Source organism: Physeter macrocephalus, chromosome 16, assembly GCF_002837175.3.
Source record: "Physeter macrocephalus isolate SW-GA chromosome 16, ASM283717v5, whole genome shotgun sequence".
Lineage (NCBI taxonomy): Eukaryota > Metazoa > Chordata > Mammalia > Artiodactyla > Physeteridae > Physeter > Physeter macrocephalus.
The window spans coordinates 49,832,652-49,854,298 of NC_041229.1; the positions used below are offsets into that span (position 1 = coordinate 49,832,652).

A 21,647-nucleotide genomic window follows, 5' to 3' on the forward strand; every position below is an offset into this window, starting at 1 on the left:
GCGGAGCGGCTGGGCCCCTGAGCCATGGCCGCTGAGCCTGCGCGTCCGGAGCCTGTCCTCCACAACGAGAGAGGCCGCAGCAGAAGGAGGCCCGCATACCACAAAAAAAAAAAAAAAAAAAAAAAAAAAAAAAAAAGGGAAAACAGGCTTCCTAAATTTTAAAACAGTGAGAGGGGTAAGACGAATAGCACTAGTGATAATATCCACTGTTATTAAAGTCACCAGAGGCCGCAGCAGAAGGAGGCCCGCATACCACAAAAAAAAAAAAAAAAAAAGGGAAAACAGGCTTCCTAAATTTTAAAAACAGTGAGAGGGGTAAGACGAATAGCACTAGTGATAATATCCACTGTTATTAAAGTCACCATCCCTTTTACCTTAGAAAATTAGATTACATACTGTTTCAATTCTTCAATTGTAAAATTGGTAAGATCTGGAACATCTTGATCTTCATTTTGATCTTCTTCCTCCTCAGCAGGGGGCTGAGCAGCAACTTCATTTACTTCTTCAATTGAAAAGAAATACAACAAATATCTCAAAACCAGTTTCCATGTATTCTTTATAGGGGAACACTATAGTGTTAGAAGCACATGGAGAGCCACATCTTGCCTATTCAGTGCTCCTGATCTTAGGTTTACTGGCCAAGGAACCTAATACAATTTTTTATTTTGATAAGTGATATTAGGTCTGGTCTCGTAAAAGTCAATCTTCATTAAATTCATCAACATTCTATTATTTTTTATAAGCTAAAATAATACAGAATAACTAGAAAAAGTCTGCACATGGTGTTTACAGGAATGTTAGTTAACTGAAACAATGTCCACTATAAAGGTAACAGTTCCTGTTAGAAAACTTTTTTTTATTTCATTATAAACCAGTTATATAAGTATACCTAAGAATTCAATCATTGTAAGAAATTTTATCATAGAACACATCATTGTATCATATCATACATCTTTATAACTTAATAAAGCTTTGTGTACATGAATTACAGAACCATACTTACGTGTCGTAGCTGAATCAGGCTGGGACAATTTGAGAATTCCTGTTTTTAGCAGTTTTGAAAACAATTCATTTACATCCACCTGACTGAGATGATTATCAGGATATGCCTTAGGAAGGACACCTTTAAAAAAATAACACTCTTAAAATAAAAGTAGAACTTAAAGATGCAAATTATACTAAGGATTTTTAAAGTTTTCTTCAAGATATCCTATCCACATTAAACTTAATAAAATCTTGTTAAGATCAGTGTACTTACCAAAAGCTCCCAAAAGTGAACTTTGCATTTATGTCAGCAAATCATGACCTCTTAAAAATATATTCTAAGACGAATATTGAAACCCACTAATACTTTATACGGACATATGTGTTATCTTAAAAAACCAGTATTACCCACTGTTGCCCAATTAAATCCATGCCAAAGAAAAACAGAATATTGAGGGCAGAGAGCTTCATGCTCCCTTCTATGCAATGCAGCACCACACCTCTAGGTCCAACTTTTCACCCTTCCAATTCTCTATTTTTCACCTAACCATATTGGAAAAGGTCATTTTGCATAGATGAAGTAGGCTACCATCTCTTAGCACAGAATTCTAGGGGAAAAAAATACCCAGAGCCTAAAAGGAAGTACTCCTGCCCAGCCCCCCAGCTCCCCCACCTTCCCATAACTACCCAGGGGAACTAACGCAGGGAGATGAGCCATGTGGCTCAGAATATACCTGCCCCTCTGACCTTTGCTCAATTACTGCCCTTGCAAAGCAGTTCAGGCTATTGCTGAAAAGGTGTCAGGCTTACTAAAGCTTCAAAAATCTGAATAGGGCTTCCCTGGTGGCACAGTGGTTGAGAATCCGCCTGACGATGCGGGGGACACGGGTTCGTGCCCCGGTCCGGGAAGATCCCACATGCCGCGGAGCGAAGCAAGGATAACAATCTTTTCCTTAAGCTCACTGGTGGGGAATCAATCCAGTTCCATATTTTGCTAAGCACTAATTTAAAAATTATAGTTCTTTAACTCAACTATAAAAACAGTATTTTAATATATTTGTATGTCACTACTATGCATCTTATTTATTACCACACCTCTAGAAAAAAGTTCTGAATCACTAAAAATTCCTCTTAATGGCAGAAATTCAATTTGCATCCACAATACAATACATAATCTCTGCCCTTAACCATTGCATACTCTTTACACTTAGCACAGTGCCTTGTATACAACAGGCTAATTAATGTCTGTTGAAATGAAATGTCTGACTACATGAATGAATAAATCAACCTCGACGATCAATTACAACAGCCACTTCACACAATATTTTAACATTTACCTTTCATTAGAATTAGTTATTTATATGTCTAAGAATCACAACTAGCTAATCACATGTCTTCCAGCAGCCAAGTTTAGTGATCAAGAGCATGAACTATGGAACCAGACTCCTGGGATTCTAACTAGAAATTCCACTTTCTAGTTGTGTGACATGATCAAGTTACTTATCTGTGCCTGTTCTCTTTACCTGTAAAAGGGTAATAATAATTGTTCCTACCTAAGGTTGTTATGAGGATTAAATGAATTAATATTTGTAAAGCACTGAAGTGTTTGGCAGTATATATAATATTTGTTTAAAGAAAAACAGTCAAAGTGAAATAAGAGAAAGACAAATACTGTACAATATCACTTAGACATGGAATCTAGGGCTTCCCGGATGGCGCAGTGGTTGAGAGTCCGCCTGCCGACGCAGGGGACATGAGTTTGTGCCCTGGTCTGGGAAGATCCCACATGCGGCGGAGCGGCTGGGCCCATGAGCCATGGCCGCTGAGCCTGCATGTCCGGAGCCTGTGCTCCGCAACGGCAGAGGCCACAACAGTGAGAGGCCCGCATACCGCAAAAAAAACAAAAAAAACAAAAAAAACTACAAGACATGGAATCTAAAAAGTACAACAAACGAGTGAATATTACAAAAAAGAGGTAGACACACAAAGAACAAGAACATACTAGTGGTTACCAGTGGGAAGAGGGAAGAAGGTAGGAGCAATATAAATATAGGGGTAAGGGATTAAGAGGTACAAACTATTAGGTATAAAATAAACTCAACGATACACTGTATAACACAGAGAATATAGTCAATATTTTATAGTAACTATAAACGGAGCAAAAGCTTTAAAAATTGTGAATCACTGTACTGTACACCTATAACTTATATAATTTAAAAAAACCACACAGAGGAAAAACATGAAAGAAAAAAAGCCTCCTAGAGTAATGGAAATAAAAACAAAAATAAACAAATGGGACCTAATGAAACTTAAAAGCTTTGGTACAGCAAAGGAAACCACTATGGAGAACAGTATGGAGGTTCCTTAAAAAACTACAAATAGAACTACCATACGACCCAGCAATCCCACTACTGGGCATATACCCTGAGAAAACCATAATTCAAAAAGAGTCATGTACCAAAATGTTCACTGCAGCTCTATTTACAATAGCCAGGAGATAGAAGCAACCTAAGTGTCCATCGACAGATGAATGGATAAAGATGTGGCACATATATACAATGGAATATTACTCAGCCATAAAAAGGAAGAAAATTGAGTTATTTGTAACGAGATGGATGGACTTAGAGCCTGTCATACAGAGTAAGTCAGAAAGAGAAAAATAAATACCATATGCTAACGTACATAGATGGAATCTAAAAAAAACAGTACTGATGAACCTAGTGGCAGGGCAGGAATGAAGACACAGACATAGAGAATGGACTTGAAGACACAGGGTGGGAAGGGGAAGCTGGGACGAAGTGAGACAGTAGCAGTGACATATATACACTACCAAATGTAAAATGGCTGGCTAGTGGGAAGCTGCTGCATAGCACAGGGAGATCAGCTTGATGCGTTGTGAACACCTAGAGAGGTGAGATACGGAGGGTAGGAGGGAGGCTCAAGAGGGAGGGGATATGGGGATATACACATACATATAGCTGATTGACTTTGTTGTACAGCAGAAACTAACACATCATTGCAAAGCAATTATACTCCAATAAAGATTTTAAAAATAAATAAATAAAACAATACTCTGAGCTACATGAAACAAAAAAAAAGCTTAAGACACTTTCAGATTTTATTTGATTTTCTGTGCATTTAGAAACAGGAATAAGAGGTGATTCTCAGAACAGGTTTGGAATTTCATACTCAGGTACCCAATGATGGTGTCTAACTTATCAACCAAGTGAACAGCTGTTTAATATTTATTTTATTTATTTTTATTTATTTGGCTATGCCAGCTCTTAGATGTGGCATGCAGGATCTAGTTCCCTGACCAGGGATCGAAGCCGGGCCCTCTGCATTGGGAGCGCAGAGTCTTAACCACTGGACCACTAGGGAAGTCTGAACAACTATTTAGAGAAAAAAAAAAAAAAAGTCCATAGATCCTGCTACACTATAAAGCCCTTAGAAGGATAAACCTTATTAAAGTCATCCTAGCACAATGCCTAGAATATAGCAAATGATCACTATTTGGATGAATAAATGAACATGAGTATATTTACTGCTAGAAAAAGAGTGTTTTTACTTTAAATTTTGAGAAAAAACTTTACAGAAGACAAATATTGAACACTAAATACTTTTCATCTCAAGTAAAACTTGAAGAAGGAAGGCGTATCTAACATCTCATTCAATAACCTCCAACCCAGGAAATAAGATGTGATTTCCTCTGTGACATTGCTATGCCTTGTATACATAAGCACCTCAAGGTTGTAAAAGCAAAAGAAAACATGCAGGTTTTGTATATTATCTCATACAAAAAAGAGCAAAATTTGCAGTTGCTGCACACTATCTCAAGCTACCAACTCCAATATAACAAATCCTCTACTCTACAAGAAAAACTGAGTTCTAAAGGAAAATACACCAATATAGCACTTCACAAGTTACATGGTACTTTTGCATATACTATCTCATTTGATTCTCTGGAAAAAAAAAAAAAAATTCCCCGGCAAATCCTGACTTTTATCATATGCTATCTGCAGAGGAAAAAACTGAACCCCAGAAAGGATATTTGCTTATACTCCACCTACCTGTAAAGTAGAAGAGTTGAGATTCTAACCCTGGTCTTCTGACTTTAGACCCCAAATATTCAGTACTTTCCTTCCCTTTTCATTATAGTGAAAACAAAAAATAAGAAGAATACTAATCCTAATTGTCAATCTAGCAATTAAAAACAAAACGTTTTCAAATTAATTGAGTGAGCTTCCTGTGATGATACAGTTTAATACTTAATGTATAAATTAGAGCTTGGCTAGGACTTCCCTAGTTACTTCAGAACTTTTGGAAAACTCTCTAAATTTGTAAAATTAATAGAGCCATGCTACAGCATGTTTCTGAAGATGGCTGTTTTAATGATTCAGAAATAAAGCAAGTACCACTACAATTTGGTTGAGTTAGCTCTCAATATATTGACTTTCCAGTAATTTTAATTTATATACTCCTCTTTTTTTTTTTGGCTCTGGACGCGCAGGCTCAGCAGCCATGGTTCACGGGCCCAGCCACTCCGCGGCATGTGGGATCCTCCCGGACCGGGGCACGAACCCGTGTCCCCTGCATTGGCAGGCGGACCCTCAACCACTGCACCACCAGGGGAGCCCACGTCTCATTTTTCACATATTAAAACTTTTTTTGGCCTGCACCGCACGGCTTGAGGGATCTTAGTTCCCCAACCAGGGATGGAACCCGGGCCCTTCAGCAGTGAAAGCATGCAGTCCTAACCACTGGACCACAAGGGAATTCCCTAAAACTTATTTTTAAAGCCCCCATATCTACTATTGTTATTGTATCCATAACAATATTGTTAAGCCTCACCCCATAGATACTTATCAAGGGCATCTAGCTAGGAAATCATTTTAACATGTTGTGTACAATTATTACTTGAGCGCCCATAAAGACATATGAAGGAATCAGCTTATAAGGTGACGTCTGCAGTATTCACTTAATGTTTATTGGATCATCACACACACACAAAACAAAAATTCAAAGTATCAAGTAATTGATATTTCTGAGGTTTGTCATTGACTTCATTTTACCTCAACACAAATGTCACATTCCTACCCCACCCTCTAGCTTCCACCTACTAGGTCTCCTTCCCTCTTTTTTGTGGTCTACAACTCCTGGCTAACCATCTCTAGTTGTAAAGGGGATTACTGTGAATATACATGAACAATGTAAACAAACTCAGAAAGAAAACAAAACATTCCAGTCAGATTAAATTTCTCTAAATTGCATATGCCCTCTCAAAATTGTCATTTTCTAAAACTGACAAGGTAGCTACTCAAACAATAATTGTCTTTCAAAAAACACAAAGTTCAGAAATTACATACCTGAAGGATTCTGAACAAATGCTCCAGGATTTTGTGGATGAACTGGCAAAAATTGTTGTCCTTGGCCAAATGCTACTGGCTGAGCAACACCAGTCAGAACCTTTAAGAGAAATCTTGGTTTTAAGAACATCTTTTCTATATTTTTAAGTAAAACTTTAACATTCAAATTACGTTAATATATTCACAGATATCATGAGGCCTGTTTATGATTATAAAGATTTACAAGTGTAACCTGACTAGGTCACTTCACTTCTAGGCTTTCTATAAAAAGGAACAATAAGACCTTCCCTTATATTTTTCACAGAATTATAAGAAATTGATAATGGATGTGAAGGTTCTTTGAAAAGTTTAAGATACCATGCAAACATAAGGTAGCCAAAAACTAGCTGTGTGACCTTACACAAATCACTTTACCTTGCCGGTGTTTTCTCTTATTTTACAAATAGAAATCTGACATCCGGCGATGTTATCTATACACAATCATAATGGCCAGCAAACAGCAAAGCTGAGGCCAGAACTTGTGACCTAACTCCTTTACACAGATGTCAAAAGCCTGCTTTAATTAGCAATCTGAACTCCTTTATGATCATTCTGTTAGCCATCAAACTGAGTTACAAAGTAGACTGTAAAAGATTTTAAGGGAATGTTAAAAAATAAAAGTCATGAAACAAGTACTGTACAGGCATACAATTATTGTATTTGTAGTCAAGAATGAGGTAGGACTTCTACATATTGCTACTATGTAAACAAATGTCCATTTATAAGCCTTGTTCAGTATCCTGTGTGAACCTTCAGTGGTATGTATGCATAATAAAAACCTCATCAATTCTTTATAATGTAGGAACAAGACTAACTCAAAACCCATTCTAGAGTATCTTGTCAAGTAAGAGTATCACTTCTCTTAAAAACGTACAATAGAGTATAAGTCTAACTAAGGAGGCCAATTGTTTTCCCAAACCACTGGATATGGACAGAAGGCTGCTTTCTATCAATAATGCTTCTAACATGCTTTTAAAACCTTTCTTCTTGTTTTACACTTTCTTCCATGCAATGTTACTGGCATAAAATAAATCTGTCCTAGTAAGAAAGTGTCACTACCTGGAAAAAAGTAAATTTAGCCCAGGAGAATTTCAGCAGGCAAGCAAAAGTAGTCATTAATATCAACTGAATTAATCACAAATTATAAGCATATTGCTTTAACACTATTTCAATAAGCATTTTTAAATGTATGCAGAACAAGTTAACAACTGCAGTTGACTGGAATGACGGAAAGGTGGTGAAAAGTAGGAAGAGAGGAAGAAAAAGAATTACAGACTGTAAAAACATGGGCAATTTGATTTTCTTGTTTGTTAACTCAGGCTAAGGAAGTTCTTAATCAAAGAACAGTCTATAAAATCAGCTCTATGGTTACTATAAAGCTCATCAAGCCTCAAAAGTTGTACAGTGTAGCAGAGCTCTATGAAACACACACAACTGTATTATACTTTAATACCTTTGAAGCCAAAAACAAAACAAAAAACCATAATGAGGAGGCTATGCATATGTGAAGGCAAGGGGTATATGGGATATCCCTATACCTCATAGCTCAATTTTGCTGTAAGTCTAAACTACTCTAAAAAATAAAGTCTATTAAAAAAGAAAAGATTTGGGGGGGGGGGGATTGAGATTGAGAGGGTTCTCTAGATCCTGGAAGAACTAAGATCAATTTTGGATTTAAACTGCAAATTTCAGCCCCAGAAGACTCTCATCTCACTTTCCTAGCAGGTGGGGTTTTGAAGTACATTAAAAACTGCCCCGCCCCCCAAAAAACTTACTAAAAAAATTAAAATTTAAAATCCTTTCCAACCTATAAACTATATCCTGAAAACCTTCCTCAAACACTAGAAACATTAAAAATGGTTCATATCTGCATACAATATACTTTTAGAATAACTGTAACAGACTTACCTGTTGAGATGCCTGAATATTTCCTACTGTTATTGGAGCAGGTAAATTGCCAAAGTTTCCAAATTGAGAGCTCTGAAGATTCTTCTCATCAAAATAGTGTCCAGAAGCTCTGTTAAGGGGATTTGAGAAACTCTGGTTTCCAGGGCCATGTGGTCCATTAAAATTTGGTCCTTGAGGTGAATCAAATATTTGTTCATGTCTTTGGAACTGCAGTCCTTGGGATGGGGCATTAAAAGCATTGCCAGGTGGATCATTGTATGGGCCAGTCTGATTGAAAGATACCGATTCAAGCCTTTGTGAAGGATGATTGTCAAATCGTGTGCCTTGAAGACCAAGAGGAATATCAAACCTTGATGCTTGCTGGTGTTGTGGACCATCAAATCTTTGAGGTACACCATCAAATCTTGGTTGAACCTGCTGTCCAGGTGGTCCATCAAATCTCTGTGGGCCTGGCTGACCAGTTCTTTCAAATCTAGGACCTGGCTGACCATGTAATCCATCAAATCTTGGCAACAGTGATGGCTGACCTGGCTGCCCATCAAACCTTAAAGCATGACAACCTTCAAATCTTGGACCACCTTGACCCAGAGGTCCTTCGATTCTCAGGCCGCCTCCTGGTACAGAAGGACCCTCAAACCTCATTCCACCTCCTTGTTGGACTAAAGGTCCTTCAAACCTGATCCCAACCCCTGGCTGACCATGTGGACCCTCAAACCTAAGGTTCCCACCAAGTTGATTATGCTGTCCTTCAAATCTCATACCAGCTACTGACTGACCATGGGGGCCCTCAAATCTCATCCCAACTCCCTGTTGTAGCAATGGGCCCTCAAATCTGATCCCAGCTGATGGCTGACCATGAGGTCCATCAAACCTAATTGCAGCCCCTGATGGACCATGACCTCCCTCAAATCTAAGTCCACCTACAGGCTGACCTCGGGGATTATCAAATCTAAGTCCACCCACAGGCTGACCATGAGGTCCCTCGAACCTCAGACCACCCACAGGTTGACCCCGGTGTCCCTCAAACCTGAGACTACCCACTGGCTGGGCCCCTGGTCCTTCAAATCGCAAACCACCTGCAGATCCCTCAAACCTCAGACCGGGGGAACCTTCAAACCGAAAACCACCTCCTCCTGCTTGACCAATCGGCCCCTCAAACCGCAGAGGTGTTCCTACTGGTCCTGGAGGACCTTCAAATCTCAAAGGACACCCACCTCCTAACTGGCCTTGTGGTCCTTCAAATCTCAAAGGGCCACCTCCCCCCATTTGTCCCGGTGACCCATCAAACCGAAGAGAACCTGGTGTAGGTGGTCCATCAATTCTAGGGCTTAATTTGTTAGGTCCTTCAAAAATCATCTTGGTTGGGCCATCTCTCGCTACTGATGGCCTACTAGGTCCATCGTATAATGGTCTATCTTCAGCTAAAGCCGTAAGTCGCTGATTTGTATCAAGGCCGGCGAATCTTGATGCTGGGCTATCTACAAATGGTTTATCTGAATCTTCATATCTAGGTCGCTTAAGTGGAAAACGATCATTGAATGGTGATCTCTGCTCTTCTCGTACACCTTTTAAAAAGAAAAAAAAATTTATTTTCCCTGAATCTGATAATTTATATCAAATTATCCTAAAACCTTCTTTGTATATTCTTGTAAATGTTTATTCAAAAACATCCATAACTATCTCACTTTATGAGAGGGGAGGGAAAAAGACAGCAACAAGCAGCAGGTAAGAGAATGCCCTCTAGAGTCAGATACACCTGGGTAAAAAAAAATACCCATTCAGTCAATTTACTAATTATGTGACTTTGAGAGCAACTTATTTAACCTCTCTGGTCTTGTTTCCTATCTGTAAAATGGGAATAATATATATTTCATTAGGTCATTGTGAGGATTAAATCAGATTACATATATAAAGAACCTAGTAAAGTACCTAACACACGGTTGGCCTTATAAATATCAGCTCCCTTCCCTTCCCTTTGAGTGAAAAACCGAAACAAAACAAACAACAACAAAACAGAAGTCTGAACAGTCACAAAAATCCATCCCCACTTAGCTTGTTCATTTTCCCTTCACTGCTGTGTGATTCAATAGGCATAATCTGATTTAACTTTTTCTACCTTTAGCAGAGACTTGCTCGTCATGTCTTCTCCGGCCCTCATGGGGTGAAAGATTCTCAGCATAAGTACGACTCCCAGATATAGGAGAAAGACGTCTTGCTCTTTCACTAAATTGTTCTTTTCTGTCAAACTGTGCTCCACTATTCCTACTTGCATGTTTACTTTTGGATGGCTCACATTCTATTCCAGACAACAAGGCATCAGTCAAAGGGTAGTCAAAAATATCAGGATCTAAGAGATCAAGTCTTGGAAATGAATGCTGAACCTGTGTCCTTTTCAGTTTTGCTTTATGTTCATAGTAGGTTAATTCAGCATCAGATAAGAGAGGTTTCTTTTTTAATCCACCTTTATTTTCTTCTGTAGGACTATCCCGTACATTGCATCTATGTTTACCTTCTTGATACTGAAATAGCTGTCGAATTTGATGCACAACAACAAGGAACTCATCCTGTGTAATTTCACCAGATGCTAAACGTTCACTCGTCTGCATAGGGGTGATAAAAGAAAATCAATATTTTAAATATAAAAAGTACTTACAAAAAAACTTAGAGACAAAAGGAGAATGATGACTACATGGGAGCACAGTAGCTACCTTTTGAAGTAATTCTCTTTTGCTTGCAAGAGTTAACTCTTTAGGAATCTGAAGATTGGCATCTACGCTTAATCGATGCTGCTGTTTTGGAGCTCGAGGTGACAAGATTCCTTTAGTGCTTGACCAGCTCTCCCTATGCCTTAGATGAGGAGCTTTACTATGTTCATCACCCTGTTGTAAACTGAAACCATAAAAGCAATTATGTTACTTCATAAAAAATTTTTAAATACTCAGGACCATATTTAAAGATCCTTAATAGGATCTGGCTAAAATGAATGTATGTAACCATAAAAGTTAATTTAAAGATTAAGAGCACAAGATTTGAAGTCAGGAAAATCAGATATGAATTCTGATTCTTGCATGTCCTGGATGTGCCACTTTAGGCAGATCAGTTAACCTTTCTAAACTTCAGTTTCCTTATATGTAAAACAGCAATAATAACGGTACTTAACCCACAGGGTTTTAAGAATTAAACGGGGGAAAAAAGTACTAATTATAGCATCCAATAAACATTATCCAATTTTTAAATCAACACTGTATTTTTAAATGTACACATTATTCTACTCAATTAAAAATGTTAACAACCTACCTTTTATTTTCTTCCCAACCAGATTTCCATCTTTTGGTAGACTTGGAACTTTGCCAATTTTCTACATTTTCCTTTGGTTCAGTGCCTGACTTGGTGGAATGCTGATTTGCAGTTTCTTGTGGTCGTTCCTCTTCAGTCTTTTTTATTCGCCTTGGATCTCGAACATCCTGTTTAGTACTTCTCTTCGCATTTCTTTCTTCCCTGGAAGGCGGTGTAAACTCTTCCATATGTGACTGCTTAACTCCTGACTGGCGAATCTTCCCAGCTTTGGGTGTTGAGGTTGGAGACATACTCCTTTGCCTTCGTTTGGGTGACCGCCTATCTCTTCTCTTGGGAGAATGTATAATCGGTGACCGAGACTTGGGTGATCGTGATCTTGATCGCTTTCTAGTACTCGATCTCCCTGGTTTTGTTCCCTGTTTTTCCGATTCTTCCGTTATTGTATCCTGTTTTTGTACAATGCCATTTATGATTTTATTTCTACTTCCCACCAGTCTGTGTTCAGATGATTTCATGTGCTCATCTTTATCCTTTTTTTCTGCAGTTTTTCTCTTCTCTTTTAGATCATCATCTTTGCTATCAGTCTTATCCTGAAGGTGTTTTTTTAATCTTGGATCTCTCTTGCTCATATCAGACACCCTTGCACTTTCAGATTCTTGACTTTTCAAGTCTTTTGTGTGGGATAATTTGTTTTTCAAAGGTGACGGTGATTTAGATTTAGATTTGGATTTAGAATCTAATTGGTCAAGTTCTTTCTTGGTTATTTTTTCACCTGATTTACTTTTTTCTTGCTTGGATGAATTTAGTTTTTCAGAGGGTACAGTTTTACTTGTCTTAATATCAGACTGGTTCAATGTGTTCATTAGGAATTCCTTCCTGTGACTCTGATCTTTTCCATGAGAAGAATGCTGACTCAACCTATTAAGACGGGGATCCCGGTTAGTTCCTTTCATATCTGGAATTTGTAAGGATGGACCTGGACGACTTTTCTCAGGTTGCACAGGAACCTGATGGGGAGCTTTAACTGCCATAGGGGGAATTTGTGAAACATGTAATTTGGATGGTGCAGTTCCAGGACCTAAGTTGGATGTCTCCTGCTGAACACTAAGAGAAACTGCCTGAAATACAAGATAAACGTTCATGTTACAACTGTAAAACATTCAGATTATTTGTCAAGAAACCGAAAACTAAGGAATATAATGCTTTACTCAATAAATCCAGTTATTCAATACCATATTTATAGTGTATACTTCTAGTATTTAAGTGGAGATTAAAATGAAAGGAGAAAGGTCATATACAATATTTATGTGGCCTGTTATTTCTTACTAATCCTCTACTTTGGGGTTTTATAACTTCTAGGTAGAATGAAAAAAAAAAATCCTCCCTCTTCCTAATTATTCAGAATTCTGGGCCACACTGATATTAAGACTACTAAATAAATCACTGCACTCCAGCTGCACAAACATCCAAGTCTTTCCAGGTAAATTCTAAGTCATAAAATTTAGTTCCTCTCAAAGTGGCACTGATAATGCACTTATAAAATTTTGCCTTCCTGTACTCCCTCACTCTCAAATAAGGTCAAGTGCTAATTAAGTAAGTAAAATAGCTTAATATAAGGTTATTCATGCACAGAAATACATAATCTTCCTGACCTCCTTAATTTTGTGATGGCTTTTTTTTTTTGTAGCCTTCTAAGGAAACTGCTAAGGATTTCTGCTCATGAAACATAAGCTCATAAAATATTAAAGACTAGGCAAAAACATCTGCCACAACACACCTACCATCTTGGAACTGACACTACGTCCACATGATATAATTTTTAACAAAACTAAGGGGCTATCTTATAAGACAGCAATCTAATAAAAAGTATTTGAAAGAAAATAGTGCAGTTTATATTAAAGTGACTTTTACAATAAGGATATACAAATTTGGTCTAATAAATACACCATAATTTGCAAAATAAATAAAAGTGGAAAAATTACACTATTAATAAAAGTAACATGTTAAACACAATTCAAATATAAAATAATTCCATATCCATCAGAAAACAGGTTTAAAAATACTCAAAATGTCAAATCTCCTCTACTTACCAGTTGTGCCTTAGCTTGCTCTAGCTCAAGCTCCAGCTTTTTCTGCTGAAGTTCTAACAATTGCTTTTGTTTTGCCAGTAACTGCTGCCTTATTAGTTGCTCTTGGGTAAGATTCTTTTGTATATCCGGAACAATTGGAGGAGTGGAGATGCTAGGGGAACTGACCACTGTGCCAGGTGTTGAAGACTCTTCGGGCTATAAGAAAAAATAATTTGTTTACAAAAAAAAAAAAAATCACAGCTAAAAAGGAAGCAGCTAAGGGGGGAGCTAAAAATTATCAGCTTCTCTCTTAATAAACCCTATCCATAATCTTAAATGGCCAATCATGTTTAAAAGTACACAGAAAATTTTCAGGAATTTAAAAACCAAAATAAATATGTAAAACCTAAACAAGGAGAACATTTACTTTAAATGTACTGTGAACCTGAGGTGGAAATTTTTTTTTTTTTAATTAAACTGATTCAGCAGAGGGTATTGTTACTTCACCTGGCAAGAAATTTTAGAGAAGTCAAAATTTGACAGTTAAAAATATTAGTTATATACCATTCATGTTAAAACTTACCGATTTATTTAAAAATTTAGGATTCACATGGATGCTAGATGTATTCACATTGGGGGGCAGAGGTTTAATAGGCCAAGCAGGATCTAACGAATTGACTCTGACATCCAGGGCATAAAGTTTCTTCAAAGGGAATATTTCATCCCAGGTGGAACGTAATTTAAATAAACTTTTTCTAGTATTTTCATCCACCTAGAACAACAGAACAATTCTATGGCTTGTTAAGTTACTATAGGATGTTTTATATATTAAGCATAATGCTACATAAATCTCTGTTCTACTTCACATATAGCACACATACTACTAATTCGTTATATAAAACAGTAATCATTTATTAAAAGTACATTTGTTTGCAGATGTAAAGTTAATAAAGAAATTTCTGTCAAAAAAAATTAGAAAAATTAAAGTCATTATCACCTAGCCTTCAGGAAAGCAAACAATTAGACAAGTCTGAATTTTTAGAAGTATAAAATGTTCCCAAATATTAGGGCTTGACACAGTATTCCTTCTGTTACTTTCACTCTGGACAAAAATATAAAACTACTAGAAAATAGTTTATCTGATGACTTAAATTTTTTAAGTTATTTACATTTAGTACAAAGTGAAAGTAAAACAAAACTATCTAATCTCCTGCAATACAATATGGCTGGTACCTATGAACAAGCTATTTGTGGTGTGGAAGGCACCTGAATAATTGAAATTCACAAAATCTTACCTACTGATGAGCTTTAGTTTTATATCTTATCTGCTCATGCTTGTGATGGGCATAGTAACAACAATAATACTTTTAAAATTAGCCATCAGAGAAACCTAGCACTTGGGAAAACTGAGCTAGAGTTCTAACTTTAGAATAAAGCTTTGACTATATTCGAGTCTTTAGATAATATTTACTGCAAACAAGGTCATTTTCATCACCTTCAGTGTTAAGGCCCAGTAAGAGTCAGTAAACGTTTTCTACCAAACACCCAAATGAATTTGAACATACTGAAACTGAAACCAAGAAATTGGTTTAGTGCCCCAATTTCTATAATGCAAAGTTGGCTTCTCCTTAGCCTACAGTCTCAGGTACGCAGTATTTAGCAAAAGTCTACAATACACTATTAACAAGCTCCATAATACAGTTTGAAATACAGCTTTCCAAATTTCTTCTGCATATACTTACTTAGCAGTATTTCTTTTCTCTAAGAACTTAAAGGGAAAAAAATTACTCAAGTAGCCACTACACATTTTCTGTTCTAACAAACAAGTAAAATCTGATCTTGAGTTCTTTCAAAATAATCCCAATTCTCCAAGCCTGACAACTGTAAGATTTCTCAAGACACAACAGGTGCATCTACTAAAATAGAAGAACCACCAATTTTTTGTTAGGAAACAATCTTTAAACCCAAATATCTTATAAATGACCCTTTTCTCAGTGTGAAAGATGAAGCCTGACAGGAAAGAGAATTACTTCAGCAAATCCTTTGTCTTCCTCAACATAATACTGTATTAACCAAACTACCAGATACAATGTTACAAAAGGAATTTACAATCTCTAGGTATAGAAACGAACAAGCCTTTCTTCTAAACACTAAGAGGGGCCAGTGGGGGAAAGTATTTCCAAAATAACCTAAAACAATTAATTCACTGACCCACCATTCACACATACCTAGAACATTCACATAAAACATACTTGAACAAAGTTGACAAGAGGAAACATTTCCAGAAAAAAAAAAAAAAATCACAAGTTTCAGGCAACCATCACAGGTTGACACACACTAGGATTATGCTTTTTCTTTTTCTTTTTTTTTAAGACAGAAATAGTCAACATCCTAACACCAGAAACCTAAACAATGAAATTTGAAGTACTCTTGATAGCTTGCGATCTTTTTGCCCGTATTCTAGCGATGAAACAGATCTTCAAGTGAACAAAGTCAATCAAAAAAATGAACTTCTAAAAGCAAACACATCTATTTTTGAATGGATAATGTAAAACACCTAGAACCCACTTTAAATACGAAACACTAACTTTAGCATGTTAAATGCCTGAAAGAATAAAACATTTCACCACCCAAGAAAACCCAACACAAAGGCAAGTATTTATTTAATCAGGAACATGTTTTAAAAATTCAAATGTTTCTAAATGTATATGTACCTTTTCAAACACACAAATAAATGTTGCAACTAGATTTTTAGTAAAGGCAGTGAGATACTCTCTTCCAACATTTTTCACGATAGAATCCATAAGGTACATAACAGGAAGCTTCTCTGAGGAGGGAGCCTGAAGTAATAAAAAGAAACTGAAAAGTTTAGTACAATGAATTGCCAACAAAGAACTACTTTTAAAAGTGAGCGTTTAACGTACAAATACAGACCTCAATATTTTGTTGATATTAAATACTTTTGAATCAATATTAACCTTTATGAAATTTAAGTGTTCAAGGTCTCACCTCTTACAATGATCTTTAGTTGAGCATACAAAATAAGCTCAGAATTACTGGAAAGAAAAAACAGTCTCTAGTACCCTCATTTAACACTCGATGGAATTTCAGGTTCGTATAGTTAAAAAAAACAAAAAACTGTGTTTTAAGTGACAAAAAAAGGGGGAGGATATTTTCTGTAATCCAAGTGTAAGCTTTGTGACCCACATTAACTTATGATGTACCTAGACTCAATGAAACAAAAAGTTTTCAGACTTCTGGCAGAAACCCTAATTTCCATAGGCATATTTTATATGTTAAAGTCTATGAACCTTTTGTTACCTGTAAAATCATTAGGATTACTTCTCTATAATCCAATGAACAAAAGAAATTAAGTACACTTCACATATGAAGTTAATGGCCAAAAAACACTTTTAAACTTGCACATGAACATGCAGGAAAGTGCAAGTTGTTACTGATACAAGGAAAACTGGATGGAGCAGCCGCTGAGTCATGTAAATCAGGGTGAACTTGACTCTGGAAACCAGGATTTGTCCTGAAGATTTTCTTCACAGCACACTCTCCGACGAAATATTTTTCCTCTGACACGCACAAACCAGGAGTTTTAAATTTGTGCAGGGCCAGTGTGATGATGCCGATACAGGTGGCCCTTTGCAAAGCAAAGAAATGTTGCCCCAGCTCAACTGTAACGCCTACCCATCACTGGCTTTTAGAAGGCACAGCAAGTTTCCAGAAAGCATCAGCAGGTTCACAGACTTGTTGAGGAGCATTAAGACACACCACATAAACTAAGTGTTAACTCCCACTCCACAGGAGTACCCACGATTTAAAACCAAAAACAAAAATTATCCCCATTTACCCTTCCCACGTGTATAGGAATCTTAACCCTGAACAACACTTACCCACAGCTACCTGTAGCCAGGGTAAGCTCACAGTTCTGCAGTACACAATGCCACCATTATTTCACAAAACCAATTGCCCATACAAGTGTGTGGAAGTGCTCTTGCTTCTGATAACAACCAAAGTTGACTAAGGAAACCTTTGAATAACTTTGTATGAAAGTTTTCTTTTACAGTACTAATAAAAGGGTTTCACAAGGCTATTGCATGTGGGTAAACTATTAAGTACCAACACGTCAACTGCTTTATTGCTGTGTCTTTATCTTACCATGTCATGTTTTATACCATTTTAGTCATTGTTGTACTTATGAAGATAAACAGGCTGTCTTTAAAACCAAAATCTGTTCAGTAGGCTAACTTTTTATTGTACAAGTGAACTCTTATATGTAATAATTTTTTGCTACTACTGCCTCATGGAAGGAGTCAAGTGTGAATCCTTAAGTTTAGTAATGCTGAAACGCTAGAGGATAAGGACACAAACATTCACCTCCAGAAACACAAAACCAAGCCAGTTTGCTACCAAATGACAGAAAATCCCTCCCCTCACCCTCAACCCCCAACCCCATTAAATTATTTCCCCAAAGTGACTGTTACATCTTTTCCTCAATCTGGCTTTACAAAAATAACCAGGAAACGTGTGCCAAAAAAATTTCAGCTGTCTTTCATCAGCAAATAGTCCATCTATTTTCACCACTCTGTGTAGCCACACACAATTACAAATTTTAATGTGGTCACTATATTCAGCATTTAGTTTTCACTTCTGAAAGTCTTCTGGATCCATTAAAAACCAGCAAGAAAATGGTTCTTTGACAACCTGAGCTGCTAAATATTAGGCTCTGTGGAATATTAGTAACCCCAAAAATACTAGGTAGAATTTTTAAAAATCAATGTAATTTTTTAAAAAAACGCAAGTGCATTTTTGTTTTTTTTTAAAAAGGCATTTAATGTTAAGCCTTCGACAAGGCAAAATTAAGTTTTCATGTCCAACATGTTTGTTGTAGCAATAAAAAGAATGTTGAGTATGAGGAATGCTTCCTTTTAAATTAAAATCTCATACTTAAAAAAAAGAACAATAGCTGTTTCACATAGACATTCACAGGAAAAGGTGAATAAGGACTTGTATTTTAGCTGTCAGACTGAGCAGGACAAACTTGTTGGGCCCTAAAAAAAAAAAAAAACAAAACCTTACTTTTTGTCCTCTTTAAGGTATGAAAGGACCACCTGAAACCGTGTATCTTGTGAACAGATTTACCCAAAAGAGTGGATGGAACCTAAAGAAGAATGAACCCAAGTCACTTAAAGACTTTTGTTTAAAACACACAACCACGTAGATAAAAATAAGTCTTGGAAACAAATTCTACACCTTACAAAGGTAAATAAAAAAGACAAATACATATTTTATATGTTTTATTCACAAATTTTATAATACCAGTCACACATTTCAAAACCATTTATTAAAGTCAGACCACTCAGTTTTACACTAGACAGAAAGCGCCTCTAAACAATATATTGGTGGTTGTTGTTAAAGTGGCCTTTTAAAAGGGGTTCACTCTGCTAAAAGGAGGCTCATCCTGATCATTTCAATCACTAACAACTAGAAAAAAACTAAACCATAAGTACAAGCTTCAAAAATAACTTAAAACGTAGTACTGGGAAGCTATTAAAACTCATTACGATAACTAAGTTTAACAGTAACTTTACTTAAATGACAAATCGCTCCCACATGAATCCACAGAAGAGGAGGACTACAGGGAAATATAGGGTGGCAGAGGACCACTGCTGTCAAGGGGTGAAGCAAAGCACGTCTTCACTTTCAGGGAAGGAAGGGAGGAAAAAAAGAGAAAAGGAAGAGGAGGAGGAACTGAACTTTTCAAAAAAAACTACAAGTACTTGTTACCCAGTGGGCCAGTTCTCCACCTACAGGTTGGATAAGATCTCCTCCCCACCCCCTCCAACCCCACCCTCAACCCCAATTTCCCGTATCTGGGGGCAAATGAGACCCTCCGATAGGAGAATACAAATTATATCTAGCCGCCCCCACCCCAAAATGGGGCTGACGGGTGTGAGCAGCTGCCTGGCTGGCAGGGAATGGATTCTCCTCTCTTCCCTTTCGCATCATGTGCTTTTCAGGCGCCATGTTGGGCTCCTAACAGGCGGCTGCTCCACTCGGGGCCAAGGCCCTATTCCCACCCCCCAACAGCTCGCTCCCAGGTCCCCCTTCACCTCCTTCCAACCCACAGAGCACAGTTACCCAAAAAATCGGGGCGGGGGGTGGGGGGACGGGGGGAGAACCACTCCCCACCATCCCAGGGGGTTCAAATGGTTTTAACTCTTACTTCCCCACACCACAAACTGCCTTTAATTCTCCCCCTCCCCGAAGGGCTCTATTCAATGCGTGTGCGTCGGGATACACGATGCGGTGGCCTAAATAGGGAGCTGGTAAGCGGAAGTGGGACTCCACCCTTTATCCTCCCCACTCCCTCCCCCCAAGAGAGGCCCACGCTCGAAGCCTGGGCCAGAGACCGAACCTGAGTTGGAGGGGGAGGGTTGGAGAGGAGGAACACCGTCCCCCTTTGGATAGAAGCGAGACCTGGGATGAGGCTGACACTAAAATCAGGGAGTATTAGAAGAATAGGAGGCTGCGGGGTGTATAAAAACCTTGGCGGTTTGGGCCTCGATGAGAGAGACGATCTCCTTGGCGAAGGGCAGGTTCTCCTCGGCTAGAATGGTCAGCATATTGATGTGCGGTTTGCTATTGAAGGTCAGATCTTCGAGTGATGACTGATAATCCCGACAGGCGTCCTCCCGGGCCCCCGCAGTACCGGCCTCGGCCGGCGTCTGCTCTGACATTGCGCCGCGGCCCCCCTCCGAGGTCCGCCGCAGCTGAAGCTGAAGCCGCTCTCGATACCCCGCCTCCCTTCCGACTCCTCTTCCTCTCCCCGGGTCTCGCGGCTCCGGCTTCACCACATGCTGACCGCGGAGGGGGGTTGGGGGACGACACGGGGGGAACCTCGGGTATGAAACGCCGCCGTCTCACGGGTGATCTCCGTCCACTTCCAGCCACCACAGAATCTTCTTTCTCCACAGACACAAAATGGCGGCGGCAGTGGCGGCTCCAGCTCCGAAAATGTCTGTGCTCTCAACCGCTGCGTCGTGCGAAATGAGCTAGGGGAGGGGAATTGTGCGGTAAGGGGGCGGGGCCGTTGATAAAACAAGCCGTGATTGGCTCGCCCTGCCAGGTCGCCAGCCCCGCCCCCAGCCCTTCCGCTGAAAGTCCTGGCACCACCTTCTTCTCGGGATCTTACCCGGGCTTTCGCAACACCTACTGCTCAGAAGTGGGGTGGAAAAGACGGCCCCTCTCATTGGCCGATTCATAAGGCACCGGTCTGTCATTTGTTACCATAACAACCCATTCAGGGAGGCCAATAGGCCTGGGGAAGGCTGTTCCCGAGGCCCAACCCAACCAGTTTAAGGGGAAAGCTCAGTCGTCCCATCTTCTAACCTCTCTCAGCGACGCCCTAGCCGCCTAGCCGCTCCGTCAATCATCATCCCTTCCGCCTGCTGGGCCGCCGCCACCAGGGGTGGGGGCTGAGCCGAGCGGAGGCTTTCGACCCGACCCGCCCTCCAAGTCGCCACTCGCGACTCAGGTGTTCTCGAGAGCCTGGGCGGGTCCAGCTGCTACGACCGACTATCCTTCCCGGAACTGAGGCCAGAAGGGAGGCGCCGGGTTCACCCGGAACCTCGGGAAGGACCCCTAGAGTTGGCTCCAGCACACTGCTTCCCACTTCCACAAACAAAAACACCTAGGCTGGCGCTCTGGTGTTGAACCCCGAGGAAAATGCTTTTATTTAGAGGGTGTGTGTGTGTGTGTGTGAGTGTGTGAGAGAGAGAGAGAGAGAGGCAGAGAGAGAGAGAAAGGCTTTTCCCATCAGGGATTTGGATGAGATCTTTGGGAAGCCTACTCCGAGCTCTAGGAAAGGTTTCTCACAACAGGCAGCCACACCCAGCGCCGAGCCTATAGCTCCTCGATCTTCTGCACTTAGAAATACACCTAGGATACGCAATTTGGGTCACGTAGATAATAT

The 21,647-nt window shown here is 39.0% G+C and overlaps 1 protein-coding gene across 3 annotated transcripts in view; it reads right to left on the reverse strand.

Annotated features, from left to right (window-relative positions):
* Positions 1-21,191, reverse strand: part of PCF11 (PCF11 cleavage and polyadenylation factor subunit) — a 27,582-nt gene extending 6,391 nt beyond the window's left edge. The window contains exons 1-12 of one of the 3 annotated variants that reach the window (XM_007119581.4): positions 21,065-21,191; positions 20,221-20,727; positions 16,378-16,503; positions 14,247-14,435; positions 13,685-13,879; positions 11,595-12,712; positions 11,006-11,186; positions 10,414-10,897; positions 8,298-9,862; positions 6,351-6,450; positions 1,004-1,123; positions 397-502 (exon numbers count right to left, since the gene is read on the reverse strand). In XM_007119581.4, the coding sequence (XP_007119643.1) occupies positions 397-502; positions 1,004-1,123; positions 6,351-6,450; positions 8,298-9,862; positions 10,414-10,897; positions 11,006-11,186; positions 11,595-12,712; positions 13,685-13,879; positions 14,247-14,435; positions 16,378-16,503; positions 20,221-20,412 (4,376 nt within the window). In that variant the 5' untranslated portion in view covers positions 20,413-20,727; positions 21,065-21,191. The remainder of the gene's footprint in view (positions 1-396; positions 503-1,003; positions 1,124-6,350; positions 6,451-8,297; positions 9,863-10,413; positions 10,898-11,005; positions 11,187-11,594; positions 12,713-13,684; positions 13,880-14,246; positions 14,436-16,377; positions 16,504-20,220; positions 20,728-21,064) is intronic. The other 2 variants (XM_007119582.4, XM_055091455.1) reach the window with 2 other exon arrangements.
* Between the last annotated feature and the right edge of the window lie 456 nt (positions 21,192-21,647).